General features: G+C 45.7%; 2 protein-coding genes across 3 annotated transcripts in view; one reads left to right on the top strand and one right to left on the bottom strand.

Annotated features, from left to right (window-relative positions):
• Positions 1-1,061, top strand: part of Churc1 (churchill domain containing 1) — a 19,655-nt gene extending 18,594 nt beyond the window's left edge. For both annotated transcript variants that reach the window (XM_076921938.1, XM_076921937.1), the window contains one exon: positions 1-1,061. This exon is cut by the window's left edge and continues 1,422 nt beyond it. The gene's annotated coding sequence lies outside the window, so the exon portion shown is untranslated.
• A 6,407-nt stretch (positions 1,062-7,468) lies between these two features.
• On the bottom strand, positions 7,469-11,306 carry Gpx2 (glutathione peroxidase 2). Its single transcript, XM_076921933.1, has 2 exons — positions 10,915-11,306; positions 7,469-8,117 (listed from the first exon to the last, which is right to left on the bottom strand). The coding sequence occupies exons 1-2, from the start codon at positions 11,134-11,136 to the stop codon at positions 7,767-7,769; spliced, it is 573 nt and encodes a 190-aa protein (XP_076778048.1). The 5' UTR covers positions 11,137-11,306; the 3' UTR covers positions 7,469-7,766.
• Between the last annotated feature and the right edge of the window lie 1,179 nt (positions 11,307-12,485).

Here is a 12,485-nt window from a genome sequence, read left to right as displayed (position 1 = left end):
GAGAGAGCACTTGCCTGGAGGTCATAGCCCTGGCATTTAGGTCGCACTGTCCTTGGCAGTCAGACAGCCACTGAGCAGAGCTGTACTCTGGACTTCAGTATCCTGTTTCTGTAAGACTGGGCTGACAGAATGTGATATTGCACTCCTTTTGCAGTTCTGTTAGGAGACCCAGGTGAATTAATGAATGCCAATTACTTTGGAAAGCCTATAAAGTTCTAGATACAATGATAGGCCTTCAGTCCTTAGTCTAACACCCAGAGTTAAAGGGAGCAGGTATTAGAAATAAAGCTACCTCCTCACTGTGTCTGAGAGTTCCCTACCAAGGCATGCAGAAAGTGAGCAGCTGTGCAGCATGGATGCCTAGGAATCCTTTTCTACTGTGGCAGTTTGAGTGCTGCTCTCACGTAGCGGTTGGAAGTGCGTACTTAGACTGCCGGAAGTGCTGCTACTGTAGTTCAGTTGAGTCAGGAAGAGCCTGCTTGCTATCGGCAGCCCGAGTGCCTCAGCCCCCACAGGGACCTCGAAGCAGTGGTGTTGGGTGATGGTGGTAAGCTGGAAAGCTTAGGTGAGATTAGGACGAGGTTGGTTCAGGGTGTGCTGATGGCCCACACAGAACCCAGGCATGTCAGACGAAGACTTCTTATTCAGGTTAGGTCAGGTAGTTTATTCTGGAAAATGCTTTCCATTTGGCTATAAATGTCTATCTGACCTGCTGAGGAAACCATTTGGTACAATGAATCCAAAGGGCTGAGAACTGCTTCGCTTCTGCAAATAGCAGCAGTGAGTGATTACCGCCGAGAGGGCCCTTTTGCAGTCTGCTGATGGCTCTGGCCTAGTCATCTGAAGCTGAAGAGTGCCATTCTGTCTGCCCCACTGACACCTCATGTCACAGAGCATTACAAGAGTATCTATCTGCTTTAGATACAGATTACACCATTCCAAACTACAAGATCCTTCCTATCTCACTGTTATCCAGCCAACCTAGTGCTGTACTTTGGGATATGCTATTGTGTTGGGGAACGCTTCTGGGACTCTAATGAAATAAAGATGTCTTAAATCCAGTTCCGCTGATCTCTCCTTTTTCTGTTCAAATGACGGAAATTCAGACAAACTCATTAGTCTTTACTAATGATGAAAGGAGGTCACCGTGGGTGTTAGGATGTCCGCTGTCATGACAGCTTTCTTTTTACTCAGCTATGGTGACCAATTGGGAATCTACCTGATGGTCTTTTATTTTTACATGTGTTTTGTGGATAGTTGTCTTATTTTTCATGTTTTTATTTACCTTTTGAAAGTTTCATATACTATACTGACATATGCTCCCCCCCAGCCCCTCTGACATATGCTTCCCCCTCAAGCTCCTCCCAGATCCTCATCCACCTCCCTGTACTCCCAACTTCATGTTCTTTCTCTCTCTAAAGCAAACAAAGACAAAAACCCAAGCCCAAACCAGCAATAGCTACAGCAAGCCTGTGATGTCTGATTGTGTTGAGCAGCTACTGGGCATGGGGCCTGCCCTGGAATGTGGTTAATACCCCAGTGTCAGTGTCACACCATTGGAGACAGTGGCTTTTCTTCTCCCAGCAGCTGTCAACTGGAATAGCCTCCTGGCTAGGGATGGACTTTGTGCCAACCTCCCCTTCTCTGGGATGACATTCTGTCTGACTTGAACTGTGGGATATGTGCTTGCATGTGTGTGTGTGTGTGTGTGTGTGTGTGTGTGTGTGTGTGTGTGTGTGTGCGCGTGTGTTGAGAAGGATCTCATTATGTAACCCTGGCTGGTCTGGAACTTACTAGATAAACCAGGCTTGCTTCACAGTCACAGATACACTCCAACCTATGCCTCCTTCTTAGTGCTGATATTAAAGGTATGCACCACCATGTCTGGAAACTTTATTTGTTTGTTTATTTATTTGTTTACTTATTTATTTGTTTTTGGTTTTTTTTAGAACAGGGTTTCTCTGCGTAGCCTTGGCTGTCCTGGAACTGGCTCTATAGTCCAGCCTGTCCTTGAACTCAGATATCTATCTGCCTCTGCCTCCCAAGTGCTAGGATTAAAGGAATGTGCACAATACCTGACCGTAAATACTTATTTTATGTTTATATTTGTGTGTGTGTGTGTGTGTGTGTGTGTGTACCTCATGCACATGGGTACCCAAAGAGATCAGAGGAGCATGGCAGAGCCCATGCTAGAGTTACAGCCTCTGTGACCTACCTGCCCAGTGTGGGTATGGGGAACCAAACTTGAGTCCTCTGGAAAGGACAACAAATGCTCTTGGGCAACCTCCCAGCCTCCATAATTATATATATATAATTTTATTACATATAAATAATAATTATTTGTATATAATTCGTGTTATATAAAAATATAAATTATAAAATGCATAAATGTATACTATAAAATTATATACTTAAAGTTTGTAATTAAAATACATCATTTTCCCTCTTGATCTCTCATATTTGCCCCTCCCCTTGCTTCTAAATTCATGCCATTTTTCCCTTGTTGTTACACACACATATACAGACATGTATATATGTGTATTATTATATTCCTAAATATAGAAATACAACCTGCTCAATATGTATAGTGTTACTTGTGTGTATATGATTTCAGGGCTGACCACTTGGTACTGGGTAACCAATTTGGGCTGTCTTCTATAGCTAGGGAAGATGATTTCTCCCAGTCAGCATTCCTTAGTTGCTTATAGCTCTTGGCCTATGGTTGAGGCCTCTCCTCCTTCCATGTTAGCTTGTCAATTGGTGGTGTCCTTGTTCCGTTCTTGTTTAGACAACCATGTTGATAAGAGTTTAATATATGTGAGTACACTGTAGCTGTCTTCAGACACACCAGAAAGAGGGCATCAGATCTCATTACAAGTGGTTGTGAACCACTATGTGGTTGCTTGGAATTGAATTCAGATGTCTAGAAGAACAGTCAGTGCTCTTAACCATCTCTCCTGCCATATATATGACTCTCACCCTGGGTTGGAGAGATGGCTCAAAGGTTAGGAGCACTGTGTGCTTCTCCAGAGGTCCTGAGTTCAATTCCTAGCAACCACATGGTGGTTCACAACCATCTATAATGAGATCTGGTGCCCTCTTCTGGCCTGTAGGCATACATGCAGTCAGTACACTGCATACATAATAAATAATAAATCTTTTTTTTTTTTTTTAAAGAATTTCATGCTATTTACTACCTTTTTATCCTTGGTAGATGTCTTACCCAGGGTTCTCTAGAGAAACAGAACTTAAAGACAGACCATCTACAGAGAGAGAGAGAGAGAGAGAGAGAGAGAGAGAGAGAGAGAGAGAGAGAGAGAAGGGGGGGAATAAGAGTACACGATTTATCTAGTGCTTATTCAATGGAAGGTAGAAAATTCCAGTAATTGTTCAGTCCACAAGGCTGGATATCTCAACTGGTCATCATATATGCCACAATCCCCAAGAAGTAGGCTCTAATGCCAGTGAGGAAATGGACTTGCTAGGGAGAGCAGGCAAAGAACAAGCTTCCTTCTTCCATGTCCTTTAGATAGGCCACCAGCAGAAGGTGTAGCCCAGATTAAAAATGTATCTTCCCATCTCAAAGATCTGGGATAGAAGTGGGTCTTCCTACTTCAAAAGTTTAATTAAGGAAAAAAAATCCCTCACAGGTGTGCCCAGCCATTTGGGTTTTAGTTCATTCCAGATGCCGTCAAGTTGACAACTAAGAATAGCCATCACAAGTCCACCCTTGCCAATTTGACACACAATCATATCTCCTTATTAATCACCAAACAAAAACAATAGTGAGGTCATAATGCCTCAACATGATGTAACCATCCCAAATACAATTGCAAACACATTATATATTTAACCATATTATAATTATACCTAACATGATATAACTATTCCCCATAAAGCTGAAAATGAATTGTAAATTTAGAATAGGGGGCAATGTCCCTTGAAGGACATTCTTTTAGTATCTCAAATATAGTCACTGATACTCTCTTAACTGTTACATTACATGATAAATAAAGAAAACACAAATATTTGTATGAAAGAAGACTTAGCAAAATATGGCAAAAACACTCATGTCAATTACAATCCTCATTTCTGCAAATGGTCAAGTAGCAGGTCTTGGCTGGTTTTTATAACTTCCTTCCTCTCCTACCCACTCTGTATTTCCTCCACTCAGCAGCTCTTGGCTCTTTTCCTGGAGGACTGACCCATACCTTCATCCCTCAAGGGTGTGGGCCCTTTGTCATCCTGCCTGGATTAGGTTTTTATATTTTCCCAGTGACTTTAATCACAGGACATGGTAGCACTTATAGATGCCCTAAAGCAGTGGTTCTCAAACTTCCTAATGCTGTGACTCTCTAATACAGTGCCTCATGTTGTGCTGACCCCAATCATGAAATTATTTAACTGCTACTTTATAACTGTAATTATTTGGTATGCAGAATATCTGATACACAATCCCTGTGAAAGTGTTGTTCAGTGCCCTCCAAAGGGGCTGCAACCCACAGGCTGAGAATAACTGCCCTAGAGGACCTTCTGTGCTCCTGACATAAGCTTTCTTACTTCACTGTGGAGAAGCAATCCAGTTTCCTTCTGGGTAGTTGGATCAGTCACCCCTCCTAACACTCTTATTCCTGTTTTAGCCTGTTGGCTCAAGGGCATCAATAGCCCCAAGTAGCCACAGGGAAGTCTGAACTTCCAGTTCAATGGAATGTTTGTTGTGACTCCTGGCAGGAGAAAACTTCTATTCAAATAGAACTTAAGGTCACTGGAACAGGAAGCAAAAATGTTTCTACTCGGTCACTGGAAGTGATAGTGAAAGGCACTATTCCACCCCTTGATTCCTGGACCTCTGGATCGTGGTTATGGGAGAAAGTGTACCATGTGTTGGACACCGATTCCAAGCATATACTGCTCTCTAAAGATCCCTGGCCCAGTACTCCAGGCTGCTGCCATGTAGTTGGCACTGTAACTGTGCTTCAAAAGGTCTTTGCAGTTCTCTAGATGAGCAGAACTTATAGACTGGATCCATGAGGGGGCAGAGTTTATTAGAATGGCTTACAGACTGTGGTCCAGCTAGTACACTCAGCTTCTCTCTCTTTAGAGAGAATTTCTCTTGAAGTCAGTATAAATAATGCATATAAATTACTCAATGCAGTGCATGAATATAGTCTTTCAGTAACTGGTATCTTGGATTATAGTGGTTAATGGTGTTTATAAGAAAGTTGTAGAATTTGGCTCAGTATTTCTCTCTCTCTTTCTTTCTTTCTTTCTTTCTTTCTTTCTTTCTTTCTTTCTTTCTTTTTTTATTGGTTTTTCGAGACAGGGTTTCTCTGTGTAGCCCTGGCTGTCCTGGAACTCACTCTGTAGACCAGGCTGGCCTCGAACTCAGAAATCTGCCTGCCTCTGCCTCCCAAGTGCTGGGATTAAAGGCGTGTACCACTGCCCAGCTGGCTCAGTATTTCTTAAGGTGAGATGTAGTTATGGCACATAATAAATATTATAAGTTATACCCACTCACTTTAGTCTGTGTGTCTTGGTCCTCTAAAACCCTCCCAAGCTTGTCTGTGCAGGGCCCTCGGTGCAATCCGAACACTCCTAAGTCCACAGCAGTATCTCAGCAGTCTGCCAGAGCTTCCTAAGGGGACCTCATCCTGCTCCTCAGTGTCCCTGGCAAGTTTGATCTTCTCCTAAGGACAGAGTGTGGGGAAATGAGATGGAGAATGAAGGAAAGCAACCCTTTTTCCTCATAAACAATAGCATCATAAAAGGTCCTCCTGCCTCTCTGCCTCTGAGAAAAACTGAGCAGGTCCTGTCTGAAGCAAACAGCATCCGTCTAAGTGAGGAGCCCACTTTCTACCATTGTTTGCCCTTTTTGACTCTGCCCAAGATCATACTGAAATTCTAGTTCTCCTTTGAGCCGCATGGAAAAATCCCACACACTGCGCTGGCATGTCGCACCCTAAGTTGCCAGTGGCATAGTGCCAACATCTAGGCTAGCTGGACATCCAGGATAACTGTCCCAGTTATCAGATACAATGACAGGCACCATCAAGATGACAAAACAAAACGTAGCACCCGGCACAAATCCCCTATCCCATTTCATCAGAGATAAATTTGTCTCTATCATTACTCTCTAAAATTAGTGCATGGTCCTTCTGCAAAGGAATCTATTCACCAGCTGCTGGCTTTACGATAGGCAATCCAAACGGGCAGGATTTTCAAGAGTCAAGCTGAGGGCAGCCTTAATAGAAGGTGCCTCAGAAGGATGCCTGGGCTCTCCACTGTAACACTCAGGTTACCCCTTTGAAATGAAGCACCGTCAGTGATATGACGGCTGGAGCTGAAGGCCAGACAGTAGGTCAGTTAGTAGGCATCACTAACCTCAGTCCCACACTCACTTCTCAAATGCTGCAAGTGCTTGGGAACAGATTATAAGGAGCCAGTTAAAGGGAAACATCATCGTCAGTACCGCCGTTCTTCAAGATGGAAATGTTCATCTATTGCCCAGAGGGAAGAATGTTAACAGAAAGGAATCCTCCAGAGCATGACAGACCCTGGCTTTGGTGGTATTGGTACTTTTTCAATGTGTGTGCACTGGATGAGGAATCGGGGCATCCTGACAAAGCCGTTTGCCGTGTGCCTGGGTTTGTGACTGTGTGAGCTGGAAAGAACAAAGGCAGAACATGGGTGTCCATTTATAAGCCTGACGACCTGATTTCAATCCCTGGAATACACATGGCGGAGGGAGGCTTTGCAAGTTGCTCTCTGACCTCCACATGCCACAGTACATGCCCATATACATACATGTATGTGAACATGCACGTGAGTGAACACACTGTAATCTTAGAAGTTTAAATGTAAAGTAATCAAGGAAAGGATAAAGTGTTTTATTTTCCTGGTAACTGCACTTTCTGCACCCGTGCGGTCGGTAAAAGTTGTCAGTTAACGAACGTTTAATTAGTCCAGGACCCACAATGATGTGATGTCTTCCTGACTGTAGACTATAGTCTAACAGCCTCCTAACTCAGCCAAAGAGCCCTGCCGTCTTTTCCTTCTCTTTATTTCACTTTATCACAACCTCTTTTTGCCTGGTTCTAAAAGAGCCACGAAATAATTCACATTTACTGTGACTCCAACTGTCACTGCAGACCTGACCACAACCTCATCCATATAGTAACTGGAGTATCCCCTCGACCAGAGCCACAGCCTCCCAAACTTCAGTGTTTTCCCAGCCCCTCCATCCCACCACAGTTCTGACCACCCCTCCAGCTCTGTCCAGGAAGAAGATACGAACAGGGCCAGCAGGATGGCTCCGTGAGACGAGCCCAGTGACCTGAGTCCCTGGAACCAAGGTAGAAGGAGGGAAGCAGCTCCCCAAAGTTGTCCTCCAACCTCCACCCATGTGTACACTCATACACAGAATGAAATACTTGAAAATTTTAGAAAGCAAGACACAAAAGACCCAGGCCATTGTCACACCTACCCTTTATTGGACTCTAAAACAGGCTGGCTCTGGGCCCATCACAACTTCTCAGTCACCTCCCAGAAGGGTTTAGGAAGGTGCCATCATTCTGTGAAGGCCCAGAACCTACCCCAGACTTAGAGCCCCAAGAGCCTTAAGGAAGCTAAAGGAAATGGAGGCAGGGAAGGCGAGGGGGCGATATTAAGGGAATGCCAGTCTCCCAGTGTCTCCTGAGAGTAGACTGAGCCCTGAGGAAGACTACTTGGGGAAACAGTGGGAGATTCCCAGGCTGAGCAGCCCTCATCTAGATGGCAACTTTGAGGAGTCGCTTGATGTCAGGCTCGATGTTGATGGTTTGGAAGGTCCGGCTGTAGCGACGGAAGGGCTCCCCTTCTGGCCCTATGAGGAACTTCTCAAAGTTCCAGGACACATCTGAGCGGCGCACCGGACTCCATATGATGAGCTTCGGATCCGTCATGAGGGAGAATGGGTCGTCGTAAGGGTAGGGCAGCTTGTCTTTCAGGTAGGCAAAGACCGGATGCTCGTTCTGCCCATTGACGTCACACTTTTGGGTAAGACTGAAGGTGGGCTGGAAGCCACCCCCAGGGCGGACATACTTGAGGCTGTTCAGGATCTCCTCATTCTGACAGTTCTCCTGGATGAGAAGACAAAGAGCATGAAGACAGGAAGAGGAAACCAAGGATGCAGCAGTGCAAACCTTTCCTTCCCCAGCACTCCCTCCCACGATCACACTTTCCTTTGTGTGTGCATGCGTGTGTTGCACATATGTGTGTTTCTTCTTCATTTGCTCTGCCTTAATCTGTCTATCAACCATCGTGTTGTGGGTTTTTTATTTTTTATATTTATTTTATACTGAGTGCCATTATTGCACATGTAGAGGTCAGGGGAATTCATTTCTTTCCTTCCACCACATGGGTTCTGAGGACTGAATTCAGGTCATCAGGCTAGTGGCAAGTGCCTTTGCCCATTGGATCATCTCACCAGCCATGGCCTTTGGTGGAATGGTAGGCTACATCCAAAACTTTGGGGGCCAGGGAGAACCAAGTGATTTAAGGAGAGTCCACTCTCACAAATTGTGCTCTAACCCCTACCTGTGCACTGTGGCGTGTGCACACCCTCACACACATTAAAATACATGTAATTAAAGATTCAACAGTTTTTAACAGTTGCTTTGGACCCTAATCCACTCTGGGCAATTAACCCAATGGTGTTTGGTGCTTTAAGGATCCTTGAGATCAGGGAAGAGAAGGGAAGGAGGCCCTTCTACTTGTGTACACACACACACACACACACACACACACACACACACACACACTACCATTTTTCCTTTCCTCTGCCCTGATTGTACTCTCTTCTTGCTCTATGGATATTGAGTTATGACTCCTTCCAGCAGCTAGCCAGCCACAAGTGGGGTGTAAGGCCATAGGTACTTCCTGGGTTGAGAAATGCCTCCAATGAGGTTTAGCCCTTCCTGTCTCTCCTGGGCAGTCTGAAGAGAGGCTTGAGGGGGAAGGATCTGTGAGCTAGTGGTGGCTGGGTCTCTGGGTTATCATAGCCATCCTCCCTGTGTATATCCCAGCCATCCTCCCTGTGTATATCCCAGCCATCCTCCCTGTGTATATCCCAGCCACCCTCCCTGTGTATATCCCAGCCTCCCTTCCTGTGTATATCCCAGCCACCCTTCCTGTGTATATCCCAGCCACCCTTCCTGTGTATATCCCAGCCACCCTTCCTGTGTATATCCCAGCCACCCTTCCTGTGTATATCCCAGCCACCCTTCCTGTGTATATCCCAGCCACCCTTCCTGTGTATATCCCAGCCATCCTCCCTGTGTATATCCCAGCCACCCTTCCTGTGTATATCCCAGCCATCCTTCCTGTGTATATCCCAGCCATCCTCCCTGTGTATATCCCAGCCACCCTTTCTGTGTATATCCCAGCCATCCTCCCTGTGTATATCCCAGCCACCCTTCCTGTGTATATCCCAGCCATCCTTCCTGTGTATATCCCAGCCATCCTCCCTGTGTATATCCCAGCCACCCTTCCTGTGTATATCCCAGCCACCCTTCCTGTGTATATCCCAGCCATCCTCCCTGTGTATATCCCAGCCATCCTCCCTGTGTATATCCCAGCCACCCTTCCTGTGTATATCCCAGCCACCCTTCCTGTGTATATCCCAGCCATCCTCCCTGTGTATATCCCAGCCACCCTTCCTGTGTATATCCCAGCCATCCTCTCTGTGTATATCCCAGCCATCCTCCCTGTGTATATCCCAGCCACCCTTCCTGTGTATATCTCAGCCACCCTTTCTGTGTCCCTTCCTGCCACTGTGATTTGAACTATGGGCACTCTAATTAAAGAGTCCACTTAGGGACACCTGGATTGCTTATACAGTTAAATCATAAGTAGAAACAGAATCCCTAAAAGATATCTTGAGGCATACATGCCGAAGCTCTGTATTGTTTGACAGAAGGTGCACATGATATCCAGAGGAGATGTATGCGTGCGTAGACCTTTCCCTTCTTCCATATTCCTTTTCCAATTTGCTGATTAGAAGCAGGCCTTTAAATAATAAAAGTGTTTATATTCGCACACTATTTCCACATCTTTCTCCTTCCTTTCTGTGTACCTTATTCCACGAGCCTCACAATAAACTTATGAGCTAAGTCAACTTATATTAAACCAACACATTCGGAAACTCAAACAGAAAACTAAGCACCTTTTAATGGTCTCAGAGCCATTGAAGCATAGAACCAAGGCAACAGGAACTAAGAACTCCCAAGTAACTGACAGCTTAATCGAAATTGTTTGTTTGAGACAAAGTCTTCAGGCCAGGCTGGCTTCAAACTTGCTGTAGTCAGGGGATGACCTTGAATTTCTGACCTTCCTGTCTCCATCTCCCAAGTGCTGGGATTATAAGCAAGCTATCACAGCTGGCTAATGCAGTACTTGGGGTCAAACCCGCTGTTTCATGTCGGCCAGGCAAGTAACCTACTGACTGGGCTATATTCACAGGCTGATTTTTGAGACCTTGCTGGTAAGCCCAGGTTATCATCAAACTCACATCAATCCCCAGCCTCCACCTCACACCGTCATCCCAGGATTACAGGAATCTTCCACCATGCCAACTTAGTGGTTCATAACCTTCTATTTTCTCTACTCATTCATTCAACAAATAATTAATGAAGTACTCAAAGACACAATGGAGGGACCCGGAAGCAACTATTCTGGAAAGAGTAATAAAAGTCACACCCTCAATATTTAATCTCTGGCCGTAACTACTTCCCTGTGATGTTTTACAATCACCTAGACCTAGATCGATGAAGCATGCCCTTCAAGTCCAGATATCCCAAGACACACACTCAACCCCTTCTTTATCCCTCTCTAGCCTTGTCAATCAACTCCTTTGGTAGAACCCCAGGGACTCCTCACCTGATGTCCAAACTGGTTGCAAGGGAAGCCGAGAACCACCAGGCGCCTGGGAAAGCGACATTGCAGCTCATTGAGCTGGTTGTAGTCCCGGGTAGTTGTTCCTCAGAGTGACGCCACATTCTCAATCAGCACAGCCCTGCCTCGGAACGTGTTGAAGTCTATCTTCTCCCCATCCAGGCTGATGGCACTGAGATCGTAGAAAGACTTGGCAATGTAAGCCATGCTGAAGTGCAGTGAGCCCTGCCCTGCTGTGTGAGCCTCCTTAAGTCTGTTGAATGGGTGGGAAGAAAGGAGGAGCCAGGAAGAGCAGAAAGGATTTCATAAAGGGCCTTTGAGGACCTTTCCCAGGATGACTTAGCAAAACCAGGTGCCCACCTGCGGAACTGTTTGAAGAAGGCTGTGGCTCCTCCTAGTTACAGTTGCTGAACAAAGCCACCTTTTGCCCCGCCCTACTGGCAGCCTGGAAAGGGCCAATTTGATATCTATGAGCAGATGTGAATAATTCACTCCTTGCTGGAAACCAGAGCCTTAAAGGTCAAGTGGGGAGGAAAAGAAGGGAGGTAGCATGCAAGATTGACTTCTGCTTGCCCCAGCAAGTTGTTTTTGCCTGGCACAGACATTTGTTTCAACACATTTATTTGAGCATCAGTCTCTGAGTTGTGGGAGGTCAGATGTGCTTGGGTCTGAATTGAGTCAGGTAGCTTCTCAAGCAGAATCAAAGGGACCCTTAGGAGGAGAGTGTGTCATTTTCTAGAAGCAATGACTTCCAATGCCTCAGTTTGTGCCAGGCAGAGGGACAAAGCTGTTTGTCTTAGAAAGCCTTTTGTTGAGTAATGTTCCTTGTCCTGGAGAACACGGAGGTCTTTGTCCCCCATACTGTAGCATGCCCTACCTTAGAACCTCCACCTCTGTTCCACATTTCCAAGCCAGGCATGAGGATGAAGTCCTCGCTGATCAGGAGTCTCAGAATGGATGGTAAATTCTGTGTAGACAACTACACCTAGCTCCCCCTCCGACGAAGGTTCAGTCTCTGAGACTTTCTGGAGGAGGCTTGTGTGAGTGTGACCATCTCCTCACAGGAGGAAATGAACAGGAAGGCACAGCAGCTGTGGCTCCAGGTAGGCCACTCAGACATCTTCAAAGCCAGCCACGGATGATGGGCTTGCTGAGGGTTGTCATTGGGGCCCACTCTTGGAAGTTCAGCGGATGAAAAGAACATGACGGCACACCATTATCCAAGCATTAGCTAACTAAACAAGGAACTTTTCAGAAACACTTGATTTCTCCATCAGTAAAACTAACCATTAGGTTTATCCTGGCTATTTTAATAAGGCAAATGTTTCCCAGAGAGCATTTTCACAGGTACATATCCAATGGGAGCTGTCTCCTAAAACAGTCAGCAAGTCAGGCAACTAGTCTTCCGGATTTGATTTGTTGGGAGACAAAGAAACTACTTGCCAGGGACTGCCCATCTCTTAATGCCGCAGAGCTTGTTAAAGGGTGTGGGGCGGGGGGGGGGGGGGGGACGACGACTTGGGAATAATGTAAATAGGAACTTGATAGTAATTTGC

This window comes from Arvicanthis niloticus, chromosome 23 (genome assembly GCF_011762505.2).
Source record: "Arvicanthis niloticus isolate mArvNil1 chromosome 23, mArvNil1.pat.X, whole genome shotgun sequence".
Lineage (NCBI taxonomy): Eukaryota > Metazoa > Chordata > Mammalia > Rodentia > Muridae > Arvicanthis > Arvicanthis niloticus.
This window is presented reverse-complemented; position numbering and strand designations above follow the sequence as displayed.